Raw genomic sequence first — 27,696 nt, 5'->3', positions numbered from 1 at the left:
GTACACATGACTGCCCATAATATGAGCTAGATGTCACTGTTATTCCAAGCAGCTATCCAGTCACAGATTAAAAATGATTAGCCTGTGAAGGCAGCTTTTAACTAGTGCTCAAGTGCAACACTGGAGCTGGAGCCCTTGCTCAAGCCCTTGCCTCCTATCTAGAGACATGTTGTATCATCTATTATAATCAGTAGAACAAAAAGGTAGCCCAGTTTGACTCCAAAATCTACAGTGAAGTCCAAACCTTATGTTGTAACTCTCCTGTTATTTAGATAAATTCATCTTTGCCTGTCTTCTTTTTAACATCTGCTACCCCTCCAGTACATTTTTTTCAGTGAAATTCCCCTAAAAAGTTACTTTGTAGTATACTCATGCATAAGAAAAGACAAGGAGTCATCTACCTAATAACTGAGGGGGGGGGGGGGGGGGGGAGAGTGAATTTTTGTATCCTTGGTTGTCAGTGCATGATACACACTTATCTCATTGAGGAATAGTGGTTGTACATCCTAAGTTTAAGCTACTGACTGAAATGGGAACTATATGGTATTTTAGCTGTCAGTGCATTATTGTTTCCATTTCCTATTCTGAATTGTTGAGAAGTGACAAGTGCTTTCTACGTACTCCTAATAATACTTTGCAGAAGATGATGGTGTCAAGACTGGATAACATATGAGCTGTGTTAACAGTAGAGATTCCAGACTCCTTTCCAGGCTAATGCCATGGTAAAACAGATGATTCCATGAGCTGCTATGGCCTAGGAGATTTAAAGTGAATGTTTTGTCCATGAATGTGGAATAAAATTTCTTTAGTTCTACTTTTTTATTTTGCAGCCTTAATCTGAATGAAGCTCAAGTTTGACAGGAACAAAAGGAAGAAGTAAAAATGGAATTGGTCTCTTAATGGGAAAGCTTAACACTCTTCCTTCCTCCCCCCTCCCCATATAATCATCTTAATGCTTCCTATACAGAAAAATGATGTAATTAATGTAATTATCAAATATTTTTAACACTAGATCCCTCTTAAATTTTCAGAACACACCCATTTTAATTTGCTAGACTTCCATGTGGTATAATTTTCCCCTCACTTTGTCAGAGTAAATTGAGTGGTAGAAGCCACTGCTTAAATAGACGTGGTTTAGACAAATGGAATCAATCTTTCTGAAAAAGAACCGAGTCCTAATAAGAGGAAGAAGCATATGCAAGTGGATGATTTCTGAGTGGTGATTAATATGCTTAAAAGTATGCCCATGTGTCACCCTCATTAGAAAGATATAATTTTAAAGACAGTACAAGGCCTACTGGATGAAGCCTAGGTAGACAGCTGGCAAACAGGATTAAAGAGGATTTTGAACTGGATCTTGGCTGGAGAGAGGCAACTAAAATATTGTTCGTAAAGGAGAATGTTAAAAATCAGGCATAGCAGAATGTTGTAATTGAGTTTTATCAGGGACCCACTGGAAGCAAAATAGATGTACCAGCCACTTTTATACTGAGAAAACAAGGCCAAGGTCAATCTCCAATGCATATGCTGTGGAAGTGTTTTCAGAATTAACTTGCAGCTGGATTGTGATTTTTTATGCTGATGGTCTTCTGGATTCTGTTGAATCTTTTATCTCTAGAAGTATTAGCAAGTTACTTGCTCTAATATATCAAAAGATAGCCCTTGTTCTGAAAAGCTGCAAGAGTAGCTAAAAATTTGTGTTCCTCAATGGAGAGTAGCCATCAGCACTTTAGGCGGTGGCACTCTGTGAACCATGCTTACTGAGGAGGTCTGCCTTTTGCTTCCAAACTCGTTGAACTTACCACCAGGAAAAAGTGTTACCAGTGAACAGGTGCTATCCAGCCTCAAAATGTTTCAGCTAGTGTCTGCTCCAGCACTAGGTAACAATCCCTGCTGAGCCCTGCTTGCTGAACAGACTGCTCCGAATCCAGAGCTGTGTATTGTAAAGCCTTTGCAGTGTCCAAGCACCAGCCGCCCTGGCTGCTTGTAGGGTGCAGAGCTCCATCCTGGTGCCTGTTCTTGAAGTGCATTTCAAAGTCCTGCTCTTTAGCTAAAACATATTCAAAAGGGCCCTGACCTTTGTAAATATTAAATAGATAAGCTTATGGTGAAAAATGTTACACTTGTGTGCTGTTCCCTGCCTGCCTCCTCATGCTTTGGGATGGGTTAAAGTTCTCTTAGGGTGCAAAGAGACCTTCTGCCTTCAGCCTCTCTTAGTCTGTATTGTCTGCTTTGCCTCTTGTTGCCTCTCTAAAGGAGCTGGTGAACGTCTCACACTTTGTAACGTGAAGGGCCACTTTTTAAAGCAACCATATGGCCCTCTTTAAAGCTGAGCAGGGTTTCCTGTTGAGTGATGTGTTTGTTAACAGGTCCAACAAAAGGATGGGTTTTCTGGTGGGGGAAAGTTCATTGTTCAAGAGTGTTTGTACAGGGAAACCCTCCACATCCCTTTTGTTGTTTTAGGTGGTCGACACCAAGCACCGGATAGATTATATTACACAAGTATCATAAGATCTGTCTGATTTCACACTGACAAATTTCTGAAGCTGTCACATTAATTGGTGTCTAATTGTGTTAGCATATCCTAAGCTTCATTTTTCACAAACTGCTAAAAAACTAGGATATGGCTTTATAACTCAGACTCCCTTTCCGCTATTTAGGCTAGAGATGTAATTACACCCAATTCTCCTTTCCCTACACCTCCCAAGAGATTTGCCAGCTGCTCAAACATACAGTAGTGATTCCCCTCTGCTATCATTAAGCCCCGATGCAGAGTGGCATCAGAGGGGCAGTCAGACAGCATGCGTTCAGATCAGGACGCCCAATTCCCTTCACCCCTGGCATCGACATTCCTGGTACTCCCCCTTTTCCCCTTCTCTGAAGTGAGCCCTTTTCTATATCCCTAATTCCTCTTAAATCCCCCCACCCTTTTCTTCCCCCTAGATTGCCAAAAGGTCAGCTCTTCTGCAAGCATGGTGGCCTCATGCTGCCATCTCCCAGTGAGTGGGGTACCAGAGCTGCCTGGCCACGAGGAAATGGCACAGCAGGCTGGTGACATCTTGCCTGACTTTCCTGCCTGCGTGGCCTAATGCTATATGGAGATCCACTTCTGATATGGTCAGATGGTCCTGGACTGGCCAATAGTGCAGGAGTTACCTTATTTAATGCCATGTAACGCCCAATACTTGCTTAATACATTGAATCTTCCGTAGTGCTGCCAGCTTGGCTGCAAACTTCCTCTCACCTGTTGCCTTGGAGCTTCTCCCTAAATCTGGCACCTCTTCACTTGTGCCCGGGAGGAAATGAGGCACCTTCCAGGATTAGCGTGTAGAGATCCTGCTCGAGGAGGGAGGGGTAGGGCCTGCGCGCCCAAACGACTCTGGAGTCTCTCCAAGGCCAGCAGCAGGTTTGCCTGGGCGCCACCCTGCTGGGGAATGCACCTGCCCAAGCGAGAGGCAAGCACGCGCAGCCCATTGGCGGCCGCAACCCGCCTGTGATGGACCAGGAAGGGACGCCGGCAGGAACACCTGTTTCTTGGCAAGTACGTGCCGAAGGAAGGGTAGAGACTAGGTTCTACCGTTGAGCTCCTTTATTAGCTTGATCCAGTGAAAGGAAAGTCTGGAAAAAACATTGCTGCCAGCCAGGAGCCTGTGTAGAGAACAGTGCTGGGCTTTACTGCGTGCGGGCAACACATCAACTGCAGGTGAGTGAACTTCTCAGGGAACAGCTCTGCTCTGGGAGCGGTATAGGAGGAAGGAAGGGCCATATTTCATCAGTACCTGCAGACAGGTTTGTCGGCTGCTTCAGAAAAGTTTCTTAAGAGATCCTGTCTTTTGCTTCCACAGCTCTTCTTTGCACCCTCGCCTTTCCTCTTGTCACGTAAGATTTGGGTGTTTCATGTTCTTTCAGGATCCTCAGGCCTCCCTAGGCACCAGCGCATCAGGACAGGCTTTTTGGTCTTAGGATGCCAGATGGAAAGGATGAATATCAGGAACCTGCGTAATGGAGCTGGCCATAGCCATCTAGATTTCTATAAAAAACTGCTGTACCTGGACCCTATAGCGACAAACCGTCCCCTCCCCTATCCCCACATCCCTTAGGCTTGGCGAAAGGAGAGGAGATTGCTGCCATCACGCAGGGCTTCCCTGAGGCTTCCAGAGTAAGGTCTGGTGGCAGGAGTGCTGGTGGGAGGGATGCTCACTTATGGGAAAGCATTATCCCTTTTGCAGGGCAGAAAGAGTGGACGTTCCCCAAAGATACATGCTAGACAGCACAGGTTTTCCTGGTCTTTGTCCCGGAAAGGAAAAGCAATGGGAGATGGTAACTGATATGGCAGCTGAAGGAGAGCATGAATCTCTTGTCAGGGTTTTGAGAGAGACAGATAGATGCTGCTGAAAAGGTCTGATACTCTCATTCCCAGCAAATTCCTCTATCCCCACTCCTGAATTAGGCTCCTCTAGGCTGTCAATCATACATGTCTCAAAACAGCAGCGTCCCTGATCCCAGGGGCACAGAAGGACTTTGAGCACTGTGACATTCAGAGCTTCTGCTTGTGTCTTAGCAGTTATTCAGATATAAAACAACACAGGGAAATTTAATTCCGTTGTACCTCCTGGGGAGTTAGAAAAAGTGCATGAAAAGATGGAAAAATATTTATGCCTATTCTGGAACATAGGCTTGTGGGGCTGGATGGGGAGTAAGATGAAGAACAGAGTGGTCACAAGTCCATCCCAAACAGACCATGGCCAAACCGGAGGAAAGAGGGCAAGAAGATGGCTTATATCTGTTGGAGATTATGAGGCTCTGTTGAATCTCATCTAGATTGTTAATAACAATCATGCTATTGGTTTTTTGTTTATTTTAGAGAAAATCTTGCCAGTCTTCCCAATGCTCACATATTCCACATAATTGCATAAAATCATTCCAAAGGCTGGAAGCATTGCAGGAGCCTGTCCCACCACAGGGCTTTCTCTCCTGAATGCTGTAGGAAAGCAATGTCTCCTGACTGTCCAGGGCTAGGGGTGAGGGGGGAAGTGAGGAATATTTCAATGGCTGCGTTGTATGTGGCTCTGAAAATAAAGTATTAATTAACATTCAGCCCATACCCATCTGTCAGATATCAGATTGTAACAGGCCATGAAAAGAGTATAAATAAGTAAATAAATGCATATGCCTGTTTCCAGGCAGTTGGTGAGAGCATGTTTCTCACGCTTGCTGCCAGGGGTGGTCAGAATCCAGCTGATGACTCCTAATGCTCCATTAATGTTTTTTAGAGTGGGGGAAAAAAAAGAAAAGAAAAGAAAAGAAAAGAAAAGAAAAGAAAAGAAAAGAAAAGAAAAGAAAAGAAAAGAAAAGAGAAAAGAGAAAATGAAAGGCAAGGCAAGACACTATCATTTGGTTTTCCTGAATTCCCAGTGCTTTACTGTTTTTCCTCCCCACCTGCCAGACACTGATGTGAAAGAAAACAGCCTGTAAATTTTGTTCTGAAATGTGACCTTCCATCAGACAGCTTTGTGCGAGCGGGCTCGTCCTCGCCTCCTTTTCGCCTTGCCGACAAGGATGGCCGCGCTGGCGGTGCTGGGTTCAGTACGAGGTAAATGGTAGATATTAATGATACACAGCTTGTCAGACTGGCTAATCTGATGGGTTAACTGGCTTGAACCCACAGAGGAGCTGTGTTATGATGAGGTCTACTTTTGTCCTTTCTCCAGAGAGTGGTGGATGACAGCCCAGGACAGGGCTGCTTTCATTTAAAATAGAAAGATATTTTTTTCTTAAGAGGTGTGCAGTGAAAGGATAGGAGGCAAAAGACCTAAGTTAAAGAATGATTCCATGAGTAAAAATAAGGTAGCTAGTGATACAAACTCTCACAGCCTAACGAAGCCCAAGCAAATGTTGATTTATAGGGCAAAAGGTTATATTTCCAGAATATTTTCAAACAAGTTCAAGAAAACATGAAGACATGTATCAGTGGAAGTCTTTGTTGCTCCAAATCATTTAATAAAGGTTAATAAAATATTAGAAATATTTTATTTTAAAAATAGTAAAGTAATAATTTATAATTAATAATACTTTAGAATTAGAATATAAATAATCATGACTTAGAATTAGAATATTCTAATATTAATTAAAATATTAGAAAATATGTACCTATAAAGGTCATTACCTTTATTTGCTCAGTCTGGGCAAATAAAAAAGTTGAAGTGATTAAATTTAAAAAAGCATGAGAATGTAGTGCTATAGGTTAATTGCACTTTTTGCTGCTGTGTCATTTTTGTTTACTGTTTGAAGCACAGTTTGTTTGTGTGTGCAACTTTGGTCAAGCAACAGAAGGTTGCACTTTGCACTTCTGATTTTATGTTTTGTTAGGGCAAAAATTTTTATCAGCAAACCTGCTGTCTACTAGACTCACCCCTTTGTTGGTGAGGAGAGATAAGGCAGGTGCTTGGAGAAGGAAAGGCAAGGAGGAAGCTGAACTTTATTGTATATGCTGGGGAAATGCCCGCAGGCTCAACACCTTCTCACCTCTGCTTTGAAAGTACCCCCTGAAATCATCACCTTCTTGGGTGCCTCTGTCCTGGGTATGGGCCACTTTGCAGGCAGAGAGAGGTGTCTTTGCTGTCCCATGCAGAAGTGAACTGGGCCATGCAGGCACAAAATCAGCACGTTTGATCGCTGCTTTTCCCACTAATTCACGCTTCCTGCTTGTTCTGGGGACAGCTAGAAGTTGCAGATCTCCCAAGAGCCCCCAACAAGTGTGCTCTTTGGAGCGGGGATTTCTGTGTTTCAGCCCAGCCCCTGCCAAGACAAATCAACCGCCACCAGTTGTGCAGGGAAACAGCGCAGTGCACAGCTCCCGCAGTGCATCAGGGCCCGGGCCTGCAAACGAGCACTGCTTGGAGACTTCCTGGACACGTGAGCTCAGCTGGCGGCGTGCCCTGAGCAACGTCCAAAGTGACCTCATGCTCCATCACAGCCGGGGAGTGACTCAGGAGGAGTTTGGCCTGACACTGTCAGGCTCTGTCTGGTCCATGCACCCCTGTCCCCTTGTCCGCCCTCTTCCCCTGCCCCGTGGTGGCTTGTCCCTGATGAAGAGGGATTTCTAGGCATCCCTGATGAAGATGCCAAGGAGATGGTTTTCTCCTCAGCCCATCCTCTGGAGCTGTCTGTAGCAACCTGCCAGACTCTGGTCTGTGCATCAGGGCAGACTCTACTACCTACAGCAGGTAGCAAAGGCTCTGGCATAAGGGGAAGCTGTTTGTGAAAAGTGTCTGAAATAAGGGAGCTGTGTCAGAAAAGATCCCTGGAAAGTGGAGGGCTGCCATGTGCAAAAGTCACTTTTGACCAGCCAGAGCACTCGCATACTATGGGCAGGAGATTATGTGAGGGAAATACAAGTGCTTTGTACACTCAGTGTAAGACTTTGCCCAGATAAGCGGTAAGAAGGGCCAGAAAGCAAGCCAGGATCTGGATGTGCTTGCAGAGGAGGTAATGAGCCCTGGGGAGCAGGGCTGAGGGCTGAGGAAAGGCAGCGTGCGAAAGGGCACCCAGCTAGCTACAGCTCCACAGCATTTGCCTCATCCCTGTGCCACTGATGACTTTCCTCTGCTGCCCTCCTGATGGTGAAGGTGCATCAGGGTCAGGATGATCAGAGAGGAGAGCAAAACTGGGCAGTCCAAGGTCCCAGCTCTTCGTGGGGCTCCTTCCAGGCAAGTGCTGAGTCTACCAGGGAAATAACCATCATGTTTCTGTAGGAAACCTGGGACAGAGATTGCAGGGATAGGGACGAGGCTGAGGAACAGCCGTGGGGCCAAGGGCAAGCAGCACAGGCAGCACTTGCTGTTCCAGCTACTGGACTTGAAGGGTTAAGCCCCAGTCCTGACCCCCACCTTCCTGCTGTCCTTCTAAGCAGCAGAGCCAGTTGGTGACAAGAGGCTGATGCTGATGAGGGAGCATGTGAAGCCAGAGCTGTGAATGGGGCTTTATCCCAGGAGCGGCCGGCCTCTGCTCCGTCCTTGCCCTGCTGCCAGCACCAGCTGCAGGCAGAGCCCTGCAGGCAGTGATGTGCCAGTGTGCGGGGCACCCGGGGCTGGGGAGGCAGGGACGGGTGCCAGGCAAGAACACTGCAGAGGGAACTTGCTGGGGAAGAGGCAGGCTGAGGTCCCTGCCGCAGTGCATGGAGCTCTCCTGGGAAGACATGCATGGCTGACCTCTGCTCCAAGGCATGGGGGTTTTGTGAGGGAGGAAGAGGAAGGTCTGTCGGTCAGCCCTGAGCAACAGAGGCTCACGGTTGGGCAGAGGATTTCTTGATATGGAGGATCAGGGTCTCTCTTTAATATCTTCTCTTCTTGACTCTTTCAGATGAAACGTACAGGAAAGGAAGGACTGGGCCCTAGTCATTCCCCGACAGTGCTGCTCTGGGGATGCTCCACCATGTTCTGCAACTCTGCTTGGAGGCAGTGCTCAGCCCCAACACATAGACCGTAGCTCTCTGGGTGGCATTGCCACAGAAGGGAGCTCCACTGGGCACCAAAGAATGAGGCAGAGGCGTCCCTGCTTGAGAAATGCTGCTGCCTTCACAACTGCCACTGCTTTGACCCTTCCCTTCACTGTAAGGCTCTAGGTTCATCTGTGTGCCCTCCCCAGCCAGCCACTCACCATGCCAGAGCTGGCTGAGCTGAGCACACCCCGCACCCCTGCGGATGCTGACCACATCCAGAGGAACATCCTGGAGGAGCATGTGGAGCTGTGGTGGTTTCAGGACCCCAAGAAGTCCATCCTGTGCTATGGGATGGCAGTGGTGCTGATCTTGGCCTGCGGGATCGGAGGCATCATTCTGCTGTACAGCACGAGCAGCCGGTCCGGGGAGTGGCGGCTGGCTGTGGGCACCACGCTCTGCCTCCTGGCCCTGCTGGTACTGCTGAAGCAGCTGCTAAGTTCGGCCATCCAGGATATGAACTGCATCCGCAGTCGGGATCAGATTGAGCTCCTGAAGAGTGGGGGCTTCTCGGACTGCCTGGTGCTGCTGCTCAGCGGCCTGGTGCTGCTCATCTGTGGCATCGTGCTCACTGTCCTCTCCACCACAACCATGCAGCTCAGCCCCGTCCAGCCACTGGCCAGCATGTTCACCAGTGGGATTATCCTCCTGGCTGCTGGCAGTGCCATCCTCCTCTCCCTGCTGCTCTATCTGCTCGGCACCTCCTGCTCCCGAACTGCTCCTCGAAGCTTGGAGACAGGTGAAATCAGTGTCTTCACCATCTCTGGCCGTCTTGCTGCTAACAGGCGACTTCCTCCCACCTCCAGCATGGCCAACCTGATCTGACTCAGAGCCGTTGGAGCTGCACCAGCACCGGCAGGACAGCCCTGCACCAGGCGCATCGAGTACGACTCAGCAGCAGGGCTTGTGCCTCCTGGCCTCACCGTTTTTCCCAAAGCAGGGCGAGATTCGCTGTGCGCCCTATGTTTCTTTTGGAGATGACTACCATTTGCTTTACCTCAGGCTAACTGTGGCAGGCACCGTGAGTTGCCTGGACAGGCTTCACGAGCTGGAGCTTTACAAGTATAGCACTGTCCTGTTCTGCTTTTTTTCTCAGCAACGCCTCCTGCAACCGCTGCTGCCTGCCCAGCCAGCCCAGCTGTGGCCCTGCTGGCACACAGGGAGTTAAGGTGAGCCTGTCCTATACCTCCGGGGACCCCAGAACTCGCTCGGTTCCTGCTGGTCCCTGCGCTGTGTCATGTTCTGCTATGGCAGGAGAGGCTGTGATTGCTGGTGGTGTAAAACCACCTTGTGCTCTGTGCAGAGCTGCAGACCTGGGCCTGTGTCTTAGCTGTAATCAGTTCGTAGTCTGTGCCTCTGAGCGTGTCAAAGTGTGTACAAGTTGAGCGCACTGTGATGCCCCGTGCTGTGTGTCCTCCCTTCCTGCTAGCTTGCAGGAGCCCTGAACATAAGAGCAGCCTGTAGTGACAGCTGATAAGTGACAGGAAATACCGTGCGTGTTAGCAGGCATGCTGAATGCAAGCAAGGGGAGCTAGGCATAAAGCACAGCTGCGAGGGGCTTCCCCTTGAGAAAGCACCTGTACGTCTGCGGGAGCAAGCGTGGGATTTGTGTGCGAGTCCGTGCGTCTGAGCCAGGCATAGTTTGATTGCACATGCAATGCCATTTGTGTTTGCAATGCCAGGACCTTCTCCAGTATCACCTTCCTGCAGCCCTTCTGCATTTTAATCAGAGGGAGAGGTGAATTGTTGGTGTCAGCACCCTGATGGGTTTTCAGTGTTGGACCGGCTGAGCGTTGGAGGAGGCTCTGTTATCACACCAGCCTGCTCCTGCCGTGCAATCCACAAACAGCAAGGTGCAGTCACCAGGAGCATGGTGACGGGACGCCAAAATTACAGGCTGGGGCTGGTCTGCGTGGAGAGCTGCTGCTCCGTAAGGGAGGCGAAGGAGAAGCGCTACAGCCCTCCTGCATCAGTTTCCCAAGCAGATGCACCTCTGCCGCTGTGAGAAGCAGGCAGTTCACCTCGGTCCTCGCAGGGGGCGGATTCAGCACGGCAGCTTCTCCGTGCTGTTTCCTGTCCTCCAAGTGTGGCAGCAGCCTGTTGCTTCCTGGTGTGTAATAGTTGTTCTGTTACCGCTCGGGCCTCACCGTGAGCCTTTTTGGTGTTTTTTGTTTATGAGAATACCTACCAGCCTGTTCTAGAGGCAGGCTAATGACTCACCCTTGGAAACTTTTCCTTTGAATTTCGGCTAATTTACCTGTCAAATATTTAATTTCCTCCGTAAGAGCCACAAACCATTTCACTGCTCCTGCCCTTTCCATAGACGCAGATCCCAACCTGCGTTGCTGGTGAAGTTGTTGCTGAGCAACCTTTGCTTGCTCCTCTCTCTTCATCTTCCTGCTTGCTCTCATCTCCTCTGACCTGAGTTGCTCTGCCTCAGCCTCCGCTCTGCATTTGCAATGATCCCTTTGAGAATTAGGGCACTGCAATGGAGCAATAACAGTTAGATTAAACTGGTCTTTTGGGGGGTCTGGCAGCAAATTTATCTTAAAAAGGACTGTAGCTCATTCCCTTAGTAACAGCATGAATCACTGTCCATGTTACACCTGGAAGCAGTGTCAGGGGTTCATCATCAGTGAACCACACCAGGTATATGCTGGATGATGAGGATTTCATCCCTTTGCAGCTCCAGCCCATGCTGTCTCTGAGGAACTCAGATCACATGAGAGCACTTCTGCATTCATCCACTTTTGCCCTGTTCCTACACACTTTCCTTCTCCCTGAAGTCTTGGATTATTTTTTTCCAAACTAACTAGTTGCATAGGAACATTTTTGTTGTTGTTGTTATCTGTACCTCTGCTATTTCTACATTTTCCTCTGCCAGTTTCATATCATCTGTAACTTTTGTTAAACAGCTATTTCCTACTTTCACTGCACTACTTCCCTGAATCTGCCCAAGAGCTAAGAGGCTGTTACTGAGATCAGGTCCTTCTGTGTTAAACGCTCCACATTTGGGCAGCAAAGAGCAGTCCTTTCCCAGTCTAACCCCAGGTTCAGCAGGAAGCTCAAAGCACATAAATGAAGTGACAGCCCAGAGTTGGGCAGCAGTTTTGCACTGCCAACACTTCTGCACCCATGCAGCTGCTGCTCTGCACATCTGTGTTGCACAGTTATTCCAGGCTGCCTCAGTGCTTTTACAGTTATTCCCAGCTTCCCCGGCCTGCACATGGGTGAAGTGGGTCACAGCTGTCTGTGCACCAGCTCTTTTGCACATCTATGCATTTCTGTGACTATGCACGTCTGTGCCTTGCCTGCAGCTCCATGCTGCCACATGTGAATGTGAATCTGCCCCTCCATAGACCCTTCAAAGTGAGCCCTAAGTGCACACGAATGTTGCCAGAAGAGGATGCTTTGGGACCATGTTAGCAACCCAAGGAAATAATGGATAAAAACAGGCTGTTTCTGAAGATGGAGATTTGGGTTCCTGGCTGCCCAAGAGGACAGCCGATACTGAGCCAGTCTGACTCACCTCCTGCAGCAGCATTACAGTTTTGTTCCTTCCCTTGTTTCCTGTGTTGTGTATGGAAAAATATAATAAAGTGTTGCAGAAGCTGACTGTGTCAAAGCCTCATACTTCAGCGTGGCCCTCTCCTGGGAGCGGCAGTTTGCTGGGCTGTGTGGAGCTGAGCTCTGCCCTGAGCTCAGGGCAGAAACCTCGGCTGCCTGGGGGCCGCCCTTCGGCTGCAACTGCAGCTCATCAGCTAGCACGGCAATGCCTCCACAGTTCCTCAGATGTGCATATTTATTTCCTTACGCAAGATTTACACCTCCAGATGTGCATGCATCTCCTCCACTACAAGGCTTGGACATAACAGGCCCCTGTTGCTGCCGGTTTAGGAGCCTGAGCTGCTGTTGTGCCGCTGAAGGGAGCTCGCAGGCAGCGTGCGAAGCCTCCCGACCGGCCGGCCAGCCGCGGGGAGCCGGCTCGTATGTTTGCACTGAAGCTGTTTTGCCCTGAGCGGCAGCTGCTGCCTCCAAAGGAGCCTGGAACCAGTCTGCCCACATACCTTTCTGTTACTGTACACATCCGCCAGCGCCAGCGTGAACTTCGGTCCTTTCAGCAGCTCCCTGGGATGACCTCTGCGCACGCCACTTTGAGAAGGCTCCTCCTTTCTCGCTCTGGCCCTCTGATCGCCCTAACTCTGCAAGGCAGATGCTTTTTTTTTTTTTTTTTTTTTTTTTTTTTTTTAATGCCCCAGGCAGCTGGTGCCAGGCACCCACCTGTTTGCACTGAAGTAGCCTGGATGCGGTGGAGAGGACTTGTCATGGGACCTATACACTTTGCACATCAGAAAAATAACCACTTCTGCTCAGTTAAAGAATAAACTGATGGGCTGACACACAGCATCAAAGTAGACAAGCAGCTCACCATTAGACACTGAGGGAGGGAAGAGGGTAAATGAGATCTTGAGATAAATAAATCTGGGAGGGAGTTGTACTTTTTAATCTCTTTTAGAACATCAGTAAGACCAAAACTAAAATATTGCATCTAATGCATGTACTCATATTGTAAAAAGCATATTGAAAAGCCTAGAAAATAGTCTCCAAAAGATAACTGAAATGCATTTTTCCAGTCCTCAGATTTATGTCTCCCATTCTATCTTGCCAGAAAGATGTAAGTTTTCAAAACTTACAGCATATATTATACTTTTACAGTGAGTGGCACAGGTAGTAAAGGGCTCTTAAGATGAACCCAGAAGGCAAAACATGAGGCCAGGAATGACTGCAAAACTAAAGCCAGGAAAATTTCAATTTAGAAATATAGCTTTTAAGAAAGAAAGCTAACTGACCACTAGCACAAAACAACAGACTTTCTGTCTCCTCATGGTTTCAGACAACAAGTTCCCTGTCTGGAAGATGCTTTAAGTTACTGGGCAATACATACAGTCTTCAAAACATACAGACATTGAACACATGATCTAATAGTCCCCTTTTTGGTTTACATTCTCTGACATGTATTATTTGCTGTTGTATACATTGTGGGATATAAATATCCTAACATGTAGAAAAATAAAGAAAAAAGTTTACAATTAAATGGAGGTTTGAAGTATACAGGGGAATTAGTAATGTGGCAGAGCTGCAAGACATGTGGTCCCTGTGATGAAGCATCCAGCTCCATAGCACAACAGAGATATTCCCAAACTACCAGGGAGATTAACAGCTAGGCTGCTCCCAAGGAAACCTTTCCAGCAGAGAGCTGCACCATCACTTGCTAAGGAAGGAGGCTGCTGCTGCTCAGCACATATAACTCCAGTGTGACTCATATATATCATATATACATTAACATATATATGTGGCTGGCTACTGTCCTGCCTCAGCAGAAACAGCTTCGAGTTACCTATGTCTCATGAGCAGTTTATCTGACCACAAAGATGACAGAAATGCAAAAATTATAATGATGTATACTATAACTTTATGGTAAGAGATACAGATACTAAGATGAGTCTGTAACCAACCCCTTGAGACAAAGGGCGAAAGCTGTTTCCCTCCAAAGCGCACGCCTGTCTGACTCTGGAAGCAGAGCGCTCCGAGAACTCGGCTCGGCTTTGCAGAGCTGGTTCACAGGCATACCGATGGGAAAGGTAAGTGCCTTTCTAGCAAGTCTAGCAAGTGAAGGAGGAAAATAAAGAAGCAACATAAGAGGAAATGATTCTGGGAAAATGTACACAGAAACCCTGCAGCAGTGCACAAGGACTGTGTGTACAAAAGCATATAATAACAGATTTGTGTGTGTACAAGACTACTAGTTATGCCACTGTGTTATCTGGTCCTTAAAAATGCTTGCAGAAATGTACCCATCAGTGTATTAAACCAATGTAAAAGAAATTACATGAGTAACTCTCACTGAATGTCCATGTTGCCTGTTAACATCAAAGCACTATGCTACTTTGGCCAGCAATGCGTATGTACGTGCTCTCATTTACCCCCTGCAATGTTGCTTCTTCCATGCTATTCTGAAATTTCATTGCTAGGTCATGCTCTGCTCCTTTAGCAAGGAGCTAGAAGACACCTGTGGTCTCTTAAAGTGATATAACAAATCTCAGAAATCAATGGTTCATCAATGAAAGCAAGTGGCTGCATCAAATGTCTAAGCATTAGGCTGAGACGGTCCACATCTGAACAAATCCAAAGTGGCTCCTGCCTCTGGGCGTGGGGCAGGGTCTGCAGCCAAGGCTGGAGCACAGCAAATATCTCTGGCTCCCTTTCTCTGACAAGGTTCTTGCAGTTTGTAGTTTTACCACCTCATGCTTGTGGGACAGAACAGTGATTCTCTGATCTCTAGCAGTTGCTGTGCTCCCTTATGGTATCCCACTGCCCCGCTGGAGGCAGAGGACTGCAGTCTAGTTAAATAATAGCTGAAAGGCACCTATCACCCATCAGTGCCAAGTTCTCCGCTCCATAATGAACACCTACCTGGAATGGGGGAAGGAGCCTGGCAATCTAGGCCTCATTTTCACTCCCAGTTCTCCTAAATTTTGTCCAACTAGGACCAAAGACTTCAGTTCGGTAGTCTGTCACTATGTGGGCTACGGGTTTTAATATACCTGGGGATGACAACAGAGGCCAGGAAGGGTGTTACTCTGGCCCATTAGACACAAAGGCGGGAGAATGCAGAACAGCTGCAGAACTTGTTCCTTTGGGCACACAATCCTGTTTCCCCATATGAGGCTAGAAGTGATCACTGTTGACACAACAATCTTCCCATGGAAGGACAAGATACTCCTGTTATCCACAGCAAGGACATGGGATCTTCTCTGCTCACTTTGGTTCTGTAGTATCACTTTCCCTGTTTTACCATCTGAGGAGAACCTTGAACGGATCAACCACACAGATGTTGCCAGAGGCATCAGTGCAAACACTGAATGGCTGTGTGAGGAATGAATGTGATACTGGTACACAAAGGATCAGACCAGGCTTCTTGATGACAACAGCCAGCCTCTTGCTGCCTGAAACAATTAATTCCTTGGAGGCTCTGAGAGCAACAAACAAGCAAGAAAGGGCTTCCCCTTGTCCCATCTGTTGGCTGCAGGCTGCCTTTCCATCAACCTAAAGAGCTACACAGGCAGCCTAACAGAGTATCCCCTCGCTGGGAGCTACGGATGAACCCTTTTAGGAGGTAGAGGGGGATTCAGAGCCCTTCAGTTGCTGCTTGGGGAGCCACCCACAGTAAGGCAGAAGTGGTAAGTATTTAAAGAACGAGCTGCACTGTTTCCACGGGGTGGAAACCTTAAATAACTCAGAGTAGTTAGCAGAGGGATTGGCTGCTGGAAGAAACCACCATCACTGTACTGCTTTATCTCAGAGTTTCCCTGGCAAGGGCACGTGTGTACCACAAAAGCATAGATGCATGAAGGCTGCATCCCATATTGCAGGAGGTTTCTCATTAATATTGAAAGGTGCTGGACAAGGAGCCTTCCTCAGCATCCAAGGGTGAGTCTGTGTCATCTTCAAATTCTTCAGCAGAGGAAAGGGGAGCTGCAGAGGCAGTTGGGTGCCTCCTGCTGGTGGGCCTAGCAGCACAGCTTTTACAGGTCTTTTATGTCAGCACTGCATCCTCCAGGCAAAAATCTCCTCCTGCTTTACAGCTTTGAGGTGAAGAGACTAACACAAGAAATCTTTGCAATCTAAGCAATGAGAGATGGCTGTGAAAAGAATCAGCCATCAGAGCTAAATGTATAAGCCAGATCTTGATTGAGTTTTATATTGAGCAACTCAGGAGGCTGTTGATGAAAAAGCTGATTTTCCATCTGGACAAATCTGCTGATACTATGGTCTTCAGCTGCCACTACAAGCAAGCAGCTCTAGGCATTGCTGGCAGTAAGTGTGCAGCTACAGGAGAATCTTCAGCATTGAATAGACACCACAGCCAATTTTGCAAGTTAGGAAAACTTCACAGATTAAAACTAGTACAGGCGTGAGTCTTTGAACCATTGCCTCATTTGACTGAGATCTTGATACAAATCACAGAGAAGCATCCAGGCTCATTTCTAGGCTCATCTAACAGCTCTGCCACAGTCTCCACTACAAGGAGACACCAACATCAAGACATCAACAAGACAAGGCAGGCTTATATGGGAACGAAAGGAGAAGACAAACAAGGTTTGTGAGAGGGGAATCTGTTCCCCTACAACAGATTCCTCTCTTTGCAGACAGCTCAGCAGACTGCAGCTCTTCAGTGATGCTCAGCAGAGCTTGGACACCCTCTCTCTCAAAGCATCCAGATTCTTTTGGTCTGAGTACCCACGCATGGCAGTGGTGGTGCAAGGCAATGCAAATCCAGAGGTCTTTCTCTCACTCACAGATATGAAAAAGTGCAGCTGTCAAGCCTGCACAGAAGAGAATCAGAAAATCACATGAGCGCAGACTTATTGATCTACTCAGGTTCTCTGTGGGTCTGTCCCAAATGACCAAATGAAGGAGAAACGATTCAGTATCTGCACCAAGTATGGAGTTCTGCTAAAAGGAATATAAAAAGATTGACTACCACTAAAACTACACAAATTCTAGTCAAATAATCAAGGATTAACCAATGCTATCTGCTACAACCCTAAATTTTCCTTCTGTGGACTGGGAAGGTTTTATCAAGCACAAATTTAACCAGTGGTGATGCTTCAAACATTTAATCAGAGATTAACAATGAGATAACATAGTGTCCCTATCACAGGAGAGAGAAAACAAGATAAACAGTTCTCATCTACTGGGAGACCTGGCAAAGCCCTGGCTGATGCTGGCTTGGGGCAGCCCCCATGATAGGATGAAACTGGAGGCCCTTGCCAGGCTGCCCCACACACTGTGGGGCTCAGGAGGGTCATCCTGGCACCGCTGCTGGGATGGCCATGGACCCAACAAACCATTTCAAGCAGTAGTGGGGGGTTAAATCACACTTTAATCACATCTCAGAATGACCAATAGCTGTTTCCAGCACTGCAGGGCATTTGGGCCAGGTCACAAGACCCCACAGGGAGTGCCAGGGCAGACACTCTGACCTCGTCCTTCCACGCTGGTAGGTTGCCTGGGCTGCAATCAGCACCACCTCGTTCATCTTCAGCATTAGAGCAAGGCCAGGAGAGGAGCAGTCAGTCTGGTGCCTCCCAGTGCCAGCACAGTTCCACTGGAGTCACGCTGGGAGGCTGCAGGGGCAGGTACAGCCCTTGCTGGCTGTACCACTGTGGGGCTGGGTGCCTTTGGCTTCTCTCCCTGTTCCCAGTCAATCCCTTCTCACTGATTCTCTCTCCTCCTTTCCTCCTGCTGCCAACTTAGACCATAGGGCCAATACCCAAGAGAAGGTGGAGAAGGGAGAAAGGAGATGAAGATTTTGGGGGTGAAGAGGGGACAGGGCAGGGGCTGGAGACCCTGCAGTAGAGGTGGTTGGCGTGTGGCCTCAGATGGAGAGGTGCGACTCCCTTTCTTCTTCCTCTTGCAGCTGCTCACTCGGCTGAATGTAGTTGTCCTCAATGAAGCCATCGTCGTCCTCAGTGTGCAAGCCAGCTGTAGAAGGCATGTGGTGACTTCCACTGTCCCCTCGACTGGAGGTGTCTCTGTCCCAGCCGATGCCCTCCCCCATCTGGCTGCCTCCAATTGAGCTGGTATCGGGCAGTGGCCGGTGGCGGTAGCTAGCAAAGTTCTTGCGGAAGAGCTTGCACTTGGCAGCCAGTGCTACCAGAATGGAGATGCTGATGGCTGCAACCAGGAAGCCCACTAGGTACGGCCAGCTCCTTCCTCCTTTTCCTGCAGGTAGTGTGGTGGCTGCAGCACAGAAAAGGCATGTCAGAGCACTGCATGTCAGACACCATATGCCAAGACATCACATGTCAGGACATTGCATGTCAGGGCATCATATGCCCCTCACCTTGCCAATGTGGGACTAGCAGCAACAGCCTCCTGAGTGCATTTGGCAGACCCACCACTGTGTTTCTGTGCAAAGACTTCTGCCCACTCATTGCAAGTTTGAGAGAAAAAAAACTGAGAAGCTATTTAAGAACAGTTTTTCAGAAGTATTGTAGCTGTTGCTGTTTTATTTCAATATGGCTCTATAAACCAGTTACTGCTGGGTGAGCCAGGGTGCAAGTCTGCAGCATACCAAGTTCTTCTCAGTAGCTTGCTACGTGCATGCCTGCCTTAGGCAGCAAACACTAGATTGCTTTCACTGAAAGCAATGTAAATGCCCTTCACCAAGAGCTAGTACCACATAACTGAACTGGAGAGGGTGCACGAACACTAAGGAGAAAACTGCTGGACAGCTGTTTGATACTGGTGCCTACAACCATGAATTGTGTGTTCAGTGCAGCAGTATGGCTTCCGCATCTTCTGCCAACCTGCACAGAGCCTGGACAACCAGTAAACACCTCCAAGTGACAGATATCCTCCCTATCGAACCATTGCTTAACGAGTGGCCTGGGTAGTGCAAGTCCCTGGGCCAGCAGGGGAGCAGGAGGGGTTTAACTGTGCAGTAGGGACCTGCACGAGGGGGTGACAAAATGAAGGAGGGCACCGCCTTACTGCAACCTCGGTAGCTGTACAACTTACTGTTGTTCTGAGTCGTAGTTATCAGCAGCAGTGTCATGTTGTCAGCCCGAGGAAACCGCTGCTTTTTCTTGCAGCCCAGGTCCTGGAAATCCAGAGATGAGATGTCCTGCCCCCACAGCTCTGGAGGCGATGCGCAGGTGACCTGCACAGCTGGGAGACACACAGCCTAAGGTGGGACAAGGAGGTTTCATCCTCTCCCTCCCCAGTTCAGAGAAAGTGCTCTCTACTTGCTCCTGGCGTGATAAGAAGTGGAGCAGAGTGCTCCTGGTGCTGCCCTCCCACCTAGCCAGGCCTCAGCACACTGTAATGCATAACAAAAGAAAAAAATCCCCGACCAAGGAACTATCAGCAACAAGCAGAACTGTGTAAATGTGTGACTGTGATTAGGCAGCTGTTTACTGGAAAGTAACAAATTCACAGATACCATATGAACTGCACTCTCACAGGGTTATCTGGGTCATTCCTAGAAATCTTTGCTATTGAGTGTAACTGCAAGTAAAGAATTGACATATTACATTTCAATTTGCTATCTCTTAACAGGGACATGAGAAATCCCTAGAGACTAGCCTCAGAGCCTGCAAAGGGGTTGGAACAAAAGGATCAAACATGACTCCTACATCTAGGATTACTCCTAACTGAAATGTCCCTGATGCCTATTCCCCACCCTCATCCTCTCACCTTTTCTACGCTGGAGCCACTGCTGCAAATGATACGTAGAACAGTCACAGATCCAGGGGTTCCCTTCAAGCTGGACGTGTGGGACTGCCTCCATCAGCTGCAGGACTAAAGTGTCCATAGATATCAGTGCATTCTTCTGCAGGTCCAGGTGGAAAAGAGCCTCAAGGGGCAAGAAGAGAGAGACCTCTAGCTCTTGGAGACTGTTGTTTTTTAGGAGCAGTGTGTGCAAGTTTACTAAGCCCTTGAAAGCTTCTGTGTGGACGTAGGAGATGCTGCAGCTGGTCAAGTCCAGTAGGCGTAGTGCACCTAGGTTTGAGAAGATTGCTGGATACAACATGAGCAAAGTGTTGCTAGAGAGATTTAGGGAGTGCAGGGAAGGGAAATGCATCAAAAGCGTCCCATGACTGGGCATGACCACGGAGTTGAAGGAGAGGTCCAAACTGGTGATGTTTCTTGGAAGGGAACTTGGAGCGTTCAGAAGGCTCTTCCCATTGCAATTGGCCCATCCCTGGAAAAAAGGGTTGCTGTCTGAGATAGATTCTCTGTATTATGGAGGATCTCCAGACTGAGATTCTCCAGAAGTTCAAATGTCTTAATTATTTATCCCTTGCAGAATTTAAAGAAGGAAAGATACAGAGAGGTGTAAAAGTACATGAGCTGCCTGTCTGGTGTGGGCCAGGATATATGGAGAAAGATGAGCATAGAGTGGGACAGCCAGGACAGAAACAGGCTGAAGAAATAAAGGAGAAATGCAGTGAGATGGAGGAGGAAACTTGGATAGATGTTGTGGATGTGAAGGGTGAACCGGGGACTCTCTTAACTCCCTTCCCAATCTGCCTCTGGGACTCTGCAGAGGAGGTTGCTGCTGCATTGAAATACTACCCTTGTAATAAGGACAGCTGCATCTGCCATGCTTGAGCAACTGCCCAGCAGCATTGTGCCTGCAGGGTGTCTGTTATGTGCAAATCTGTCTGCCTGTCTGTCTTTGTCAGGGCTTTCACCTGCCTCTCTTTGCCACAGCTGAATACTTTCCTCTCAGTGCCAATAGCAACCGTGTCCTAAGTGAATTTAACACATTCTGGCATACCTCTTTGTGGAAGCCATACTCCGTTTGGAGAAAAGGTTATTTGTTGGGAAGGGGTTGGAGGATAAAAGGAGAGATCAAATTGTAAGAGTTGCTTCCAGTGGAGAAGTCCCCTCAGAAAGGCAATTTTGTAGGATTCTTCAAAAAGACTCTGGATTGGCTTTAGGTAGCTTCCTCTAGAAAGCAGCTAGCCAGGCTCCTTACTCCCACATCTCATCCTACACTTACAGATGGGCACAGCCTATTGCAGCTCACCAAGCAAAACTTGGTTTTGCTGAGCCATTAGTTGCATTGAAATTTTTTTAAAAAAAATGAGAAGTGGAAAAGAGAAGAGACTTTGTGCCACTTCGTGCAGGCCATTTGCCACAGCAGAGTTGCAGAGACAGTGGCCTGGCTGAGGTATGAAAGGTTTCCCCTTCCACCACTTGGGTCCTGCTGGTTCAGCCCAAGCCACTCCTCTGCTCACCAATGGTTTCTAATTTGCTAGCCGCGTGGTAGCAGGAATGGTTAACTGACAGCAAAAGGGCATCCAGCACAGTCATAACACCTCACTGACTTTTCTAAGGGATCTTGTATACGTTCAGGAGAAATGGAAACTCCACTGGGACTTACAATGCGGACCCTGGAAAGGAGGAACAGTTACCTCTTCTGCTTGCACATGCAGGGCAAGATTTATGAGGCTATGATTCCCATGATGACATGTCCCCACGTATCAACCCCCTACACACCCTGAGTCACTCCTGCGGTGAACTCTGCTCTTTTTCACTTGTCCTTTGCGCTGTTTCCGGCTTCCCTGTCTCCTGAAGATTTGCAGCCCCTGTTAAGAGCTGCTCCCTGAGGGCACGTACAGGAATGTTGCATTCACAGCTTCCAGCCCTTTGCATGTTTCTGAAGATACACTGAGAATGGCAGTGACTTAATACATGCTGGCTGCGTCCATACTAGTAAATAAAAGAGACCGGGGACCAGTCTCTATCCCAAAAGGCGAGTAGTGCATGGCTGTGCATGGATCCATACAAATGGAGAAATTTTTTGCCCCCCAGAACCAGGGTGGCCGTTTAACAGGTAGCAGTTTAACAGTTTGAACAATCACGGGCCATTGCTCGATGTCATACGTTGGCTCTGACCTTGCTATTAACGTAGCAGTAACGTATCCAGCAGCGCTGCGCTGGATTCCCAGGTCTGGCTGCTTTCTAGCTAGCCGTCATTTCCTTTTCCTTGCCAATCATATGATCACCTCTCCTCATCCTCTGCTCAGCGCGGCTCTCCTATCGAGCATTGCTCGCTACAGAAGAGGATAAACCTGGGCGGCCGAGGGCTGGGGAGTAGTGAGGCTCTGGCAGGGCGGCCCCGCACTGGGCCTGTCCCAAACGCCAACACCCCCACGTGTGAGGCTGCGGGAAGCTGGGAGAACAACCTCCCTGTTAAACCTTTTCGGGGCATATCGGAGAGCTCAGCGGTAAGTGCTGTAAGGCCTCCCACACACGGCAGCCTTCTCCCATCCCCTTCTCACTCCTGCCTGCAGCAGGCTGACTCCTGACTCCTGCTGTTCCTCCAAGGCCTCCTGGCACTTTCAGCCTTCTCCTTCTTCCCCCCTCATGATGGTTACAGCTGTATTTCATTTTCCCAGTTCAGCGCATACAGATCCGGACCCCCAGGGTCATCCTGACCCTGGCTTCTGTTGCAGGATCACTGGGCACGAGCGAAGGGCCGAGGGGCCCCCGATACCCAGGCCCTGGCACACTGCCTACTTTCCTTGACCGGATTTTTGGCTGTGAGCACCTCGGGGACGTGCTTCACCGCCGCTTTCAGTGCAGCACCCCCTGCCCGTGGCCAGGTCATCGGCAGCAGCGCTGGGGACACTGGAAGGTTCCTGGGGTAGGAGGTGGAGTAGGAGGAACCCTCTCCGTGCCCGGTGTCCACCAGTAACTCTGCTTTCTTAGGGGGCTCCTTCCGCTGGATCATGCCCCAGGTCGTACAGAGAAGGAGCTGCACCGGGGGCACCGGTGCCGGGGGCTGCCCTGCCTCAGCCCAGCCGCTCCCGCGCGCCGCAGAGCCTCCTTTGCCCCCTACCTGGCTGTCGACGCTGCAAGGGTGTCCCGCCACGGCCGCCCAGCTCCAGAGGAGGCTGCAGACGCCGAGGATGCAGGCAGGAGCCATTGGGCTCCAGGAAGCTGCACGGCAGAAAAACAGGCTGCAGGGCCGGGCGCGGGAGGCCGGCAGCGCGGGCCGGCCGGCCGGGCAGGATCGGCTCAGCTCACCGCAGCGTGGAGGCAGCCAGCGCGGCGCCGAGGCCCGCCCGCCCCACGGCCTCCACCGCCTCGGCCGGAGGGAGCCGCCGCTCAGCCGGGAGCCGGGCCCGGGCGCTGCCTCGCGGGGCCGCGCGCGGAGCCCAGCGCCGCGGGGGGGAAGGCGGCGGCGCCGGTTACACATTAACCGCCTCGGCGGCCCGGCCCCGGGGCGGCGCGCGCCGGGCGCCCGCAGCCCCAAGGCTCGGCCGAAGGAGCAGGGCCTGAGGCCGCAGTCAAGTGACTGATAGGGAAATTAGAGTTTCACTGTGTTTCAGGCCGAAAGGTGCGTGTTAAAAAATGCAGCAAGCTGGCAGGTGCCTGCACGCGGCCATGGCCCCGGGGAGCTGGCTTTCTGGCATGGATGAGACACTAATAAAAGCGTTTTCTCTCGGAGCAGCTTCCGGGGCTCCCATGGAGATCCTGGGGGACTGGGCACCCCCAGCCCAGAGCCTCCACAAACCAGGCAACTGTCCCATGGAGTCGGTGAGATTCAGAGACATTATTTCAAGGGAAGGGCTTGGCTCCAGGAGCTGCCATTGCTGGCACACGGCTTGGCTGGATGTGCTCCCATGGCCGGGCTCACTGGGGGCGGAGGAGAGGGGAAGAGCCGAAGGACACCGGAGCTGGCCGGATCCCACATGTCCGGCGCGAGGTGGGAAGGCAGGGCCAGCGCTGAACGATGCCAGGGCCGGTCTCACACCATCAGGACACCAGCAAGAGCCTCCTGGCACCCCAGAGCCCTCCGGAGAGGCAGGAGTACTGGATACGCACGCAGCAGCCTCGGGCGGTGCGGGGGCCCCCCAGGCACCCAAGGGTGCTGGCAGCGCCCTGCCCCCGGGTTGCCGCAGTGCTGCTCCTGCCCAGCAGCGGCAGGAAGCCGCCTGCTAACAACAAATCCTCGTTTCTGCAGTTTCCAGCCCGGCGGCCGGGGCAGGGAGGCCCCACTTCCCCCCGGCTGCCAAGGGGCTCCTCCGCAGCCGCAGGGCTCCACCCTTTCCTTGGGAAAAGTGTTTCCCAGCTCGTCCTCGCTCCTGCAAACGTGCGACGAACGCGGACGCAGGCACCCTGCCCGCTCCTGCCGCTGCTGGCCTTATCCGCCCTGTTCCCGAAATGCTCTGCCAAGGCAGCCGGGCGGGCCGGCGACGCCGGACCCGCGGAGCGGACGCCTGCCCACGATGTGCTGGCAAGCGGCCGACTCTTCTCGGGTGCTCCGAGCCCGGCGGCACCATGTTGCAGGGCCCTCCCTGGCCTGTGTCCCAGAGACCTGCACAAGCCTAAAGCAGCGGGAGCAATTGCTCTTAATCATCATCATCAGCCTCCCCGAGGGCGTGTTTCCGTATATATCTGTGGACCTGGTTCCTGTTGTACGAGAATGGCACCATGAACATAAAACTGAACAAATAGCCAGAGAAGCAAGACTAGAAAGTGTTGCTGAGGCATCCTGTAGGTGACTTAGCAGGGTGTTTGCATTTCCTGTCAGGAAATGTGTCGGGGCATTATGGTTTCTGGCATGTGGTACCTTGGATGTGTAAATGACACTGAAAAGGAGTATTTTTGTCACTAATGCTTTTAATTCATCATGATTCAAGGAAAAAAAAAAGAAAGTTTTGTTCTGTTAATTCCACAGAAAAAGCATTCAGGTGTGAGATTTGTGCTATGGGTTGGATAAACGGAGCTTTCCATATTGGTTGCGAGGAGAATGAGTGTGGTGGGCTGCTTCAGCTGAGCATAGCTAACCCAGGCTCACTGGTTTCTTTTCCAGGGGAATATCAGGTTAAATTAGAGCCGTGGGATCCTGACTGAGTCTCCCCCTGGACCCTAAGAGAAGTTTCCTACCCCTCGAGGGATTTGCACAAATAGAAACCTCTTATCTAGGTGTTTCTAGAAAAAAAGCAACAGGACAAATCAGGCTATGTCTGATCCCTTGATGTATCCCTTAGATTTTCTGGACCTGGTATGGACAACTGATGGCTAAATGTATCCAATTCCCTAAAAGATCAAAGCAATGCCCTCATTCCATTTCCTGCAGTAAATGACAGCCATGCTTTGCTCTTTGGATGAACATACTGCATGGCCCACGTTTGCAAAACCTTTCCATAACGCTTGTTTGTGCTATGTAGATAATCCCTTCATCAAAGTGATTTTTTGTGTTGGACAAGACTTTACAATACACATCATAAATTATTGTTTTATTAGTACTGCTGCATAGTCAAGTGATTGCAGAATGTGAGCTTACTCTCTCATTATTTATCTAGCTGCAGTATGTGTAAGGACAAGATAGCGCAATGGTAATTATAGTACCAAGTATGAGTGACCTCTACAGTCAGTGAACAATGGGATGGGGGAAAGAAGCCATTTATTTATGTATTCATGTATCTATCCACCTTCCTGCAGCTGTACTGAATGTATGGATGAGTCCCTGACCCAAAGAACTTGCAAATGACTTTCGGATTTCACAGGCAAACAAAGACGTGGCAGTTCACAGGAATGCGGAGGGACAGGAGAACGCAGTTTATAAGAGGAGCAGGTTTCATTTGCCTAGCCTATGCGTGTCCATCTCACTGATATCCTCACTTCCGGAAACGTACTGATTATTTAAATCATAGTTGAGCCTCAAGTGCTCTGTGGGTCCCCAAATATGGAGCCTTTTGCCTACATATGCCCACCCAAGTAATTCCACCAGAAAAGCAACATTATTAGTCTTCCAGACAAATGTGGGCAGCTACAATCCAGTGTCCATCCTTTTTGGAGTCTCTCCATCTCTTCTATCTTGGGCTGGCTGCAGTGTTTGTGTTCATGGGAGGGTGTGGGAGCAGCCTGCATCAGGGCGAGGAGTCGGCAACGGTGTGGCAGAATCTCTGTCTGCTCTAATCACTCTACACTCTTCAGGGGCACTGTACGTCCCCAGAGTGCACTGTAAATAGTCGGAAACAATGAATGGATTTCCCTTTCCTGTCCATGTGTTCTTTAGATTTTTGACCGGATACTGCATGGGCTCTGGACACACCAAAACATAAGGCTCGTTCCCCAGCAGTCCTGGTTTTCACATGGGAACACTTCAGGGCACTGTTTGTGAAACAGTATGAAGTTTAGTAGGTGAAGATTATGGCGATTTCCTCAGGAATGCTTTAATATGTCAGGTTAATTCCAGGCACACAAAGCCCTCTTTGAGGTCACCCTTGTCTCACTGGAAAGCCCAGTACAATTTGGGAAGGCATGTGTGTCCACATGGCAGCACAGCAGTCCTGCAAGCCTTGTTGAGCAGCAGCCACGTGTGTGCTTGCGCGTGGTGGGCTGTGCACGGTGTGCAACAAGCCGGGGCCCACGTTGCGGCAGAGCATGCCACATGCACTAGGATGCTGCCTGTGGGCCTTGGAGGTTCCTGAGTATAGCCCAAGGACAGACCATTTGTGAAACAGGAAAGGGAGAGACGGGCTGGAAAGAAGTCAAGGAAAGCTGGGCTTTTTGCTGCTTTTAGCTTCCTCCCAGACATGTTTACTGCGATGCAGAGGGTTTTGTTCTCCATGGGCAGCTCCCCCACTCTTGTTCAGGCTTTGTCTCATGTTGCGAATACTCTAGCTCTTGCTCAGAGAGCAAGAGACAGCTGCCTCGCAGATGGCCTCTGCAGATGATAGAGCAGCTTTGGGATCTCTTCCCTGTGTTATTCCAGACACCACTTCTGGGCATGATTTGGCTGATTCCTCCATCAAGGGGAAGCCATTGTTGCAATGGGGTGTGTGCCCCTGTGCAATCTCCCACAGGTGTGGACCCAGCCCAGGACAAGTCCAAAGCTGGGTAATTGCTTGCTCCTGGTGTGCACTACTGCCCCTACCCATTCCCCACGCTTCTCTCCAGGAGGCCAAGGTCCTAAACGTTCTTGGGGACATAGATGGAGGTGTGTGTCCCATGTGCAATATGCCTTTCCCTGCTGGTCAGTCTGGATGCTTAAGTTGCTCAGGTGCCCCCAAGAGATCCCTTGAAAGTAGGCTCGGAGGGAGAGAATGCTGCAAGGAGCCCATCACCCAGATTTCTCCAAAATAGCTATTGAACAGACCTCAGCAGGATCTTTCTTCACTCCTTGTAGATCCTGACAGAGCTGCAAGGGTGAGGTGTACTACCCTGAACCTGTGAGCTGGCCTCTCTTCTACCCTTCCTACCAGCAGTGTTCCCGAGCTGCGTAGCAAGGTGGGATCTCGCAGGGGTTGGTGGAGTTCTGTGTATCTGCCATATATATTGTGCTGTCAAAATCTGATATGGTGAGCCCTCTGTGCAGTCACATGGAAATGTAGGAGAAGGTGGCAAGGGAAGGACATGGATGGGAGAAGTGTTAGGAGTTTCTTGTACCACTTGGTAACATTTCTACTACCAATGGGACGTGACAGAGAGGGGTTGTCCCTTCACTGTTTAAGGTAGCAATCAGGAATGAGTTAGGACCTAAAGCAAATTTTAAGCCTCTCAGAGAAGCTCCAAGCAGACTCAGAACTGCCCTTGTGAGAGTGTGCTCATCACTGCTGGCCTCTTCCCTGTGCTGCAGGGACTGGGGGACAGTGTCATCCTCT

At 49.6% G+C, this 27,696-nt stretch overlaps 2 protein-coding genes across 2 annotated transcripts; one reads left to right on the top strand and one right to left on the bottom strand.

Moving 5' to 3' along the window:
- Positions 1 to 8,659: 8,659 nt before the first annotated feature.
- TMEM125 (transmembrane protein 125) lies at positions 8,660 to 9,322 on the top strand. Its single transcript, XM_062581985.1, has one exon. The coding sequence runs from the start codon at positions 8,660 to 8,662 to the stop codon at positions 9,320 to 9,322; it is 663 nt and encodes a 220-aa protein (XP_062437969.1).
- Positions 9,323 to 17,858: 8,536 nt separating this feature from the next.
- On the bottom strand, positions 17,859 to 20,174 carry C8H1orf210 (chromosome 8 C1orf210 homolog). The gene is made up of 3 exons (XM_062581986.1): positions 19,763 to 20,174; positions 19,085 to 19,234; positions 17,859 to 18,304 (listed from the first exon to the last, which is right to left on the bottom strand). The coding sequence occupies exons 1-3, from the start codon at positions 20,172 to 20,174 to the stop codon at positions 17,940 to 17,942; spliced, it is 927 nt and encodes a 308-aa protein (XP_062437970.1). The 3' UTR covers positions 17,859 to 17,939.
- Positions 20,175 to 27,696: the final 7,522 nt, after the last annotated feature.

Source organism: Rhea pennata, chromosome 8 (genome assembly GCF_028389875.1).
Source record: "Rhea pennata isolate bPtePen1 chromosome 8, bPtePen1.pri, whole genome shotgun sequence".
Taxonomy (NCBI): Eukaryota; Metazoa; Chordata; class Aves; order Rheiformes; family Rheidae; genus Rhea; species Rhea pennata.
The sequence above is the reverse complement of the archived record's forward strand: the minus strand, read 5'-3'. Positions and strand labels throughout refer to the sequence as shown.

Bases quoted from the DNA above. Each gene is read 5' to 3' on its own strand.
- TMEM125 (XM_062581985.1), top strand. From the start codon at position 8,660: ATGCCAGAGCTGGCTGAGCTGAGCACACCCCGCACCCCTGCGGATGCT.
- C8H1orf210 (XM_062581986.1), bottom strand. From the start codon at position 20,174: ATGCCCAGTCATGGGACGCTTTTGATGCATTTCCCTTCCCTGCACTCC. The intron at 19,235-19,762 runs GTGAGAGGATGA...TGTGTCTCCCAG, and splicing joins GTGGCTCCAGCGTAGAAAAG to CTGTGCAGGTCACCTGCGCA. The intron at 18,305-19,084 runs GTAAGTTGTACA...TCTGTGCTGCAG, and splicing joins AACTACGACTCAGAACAACA to CCACCACACTACCTGCAGGA.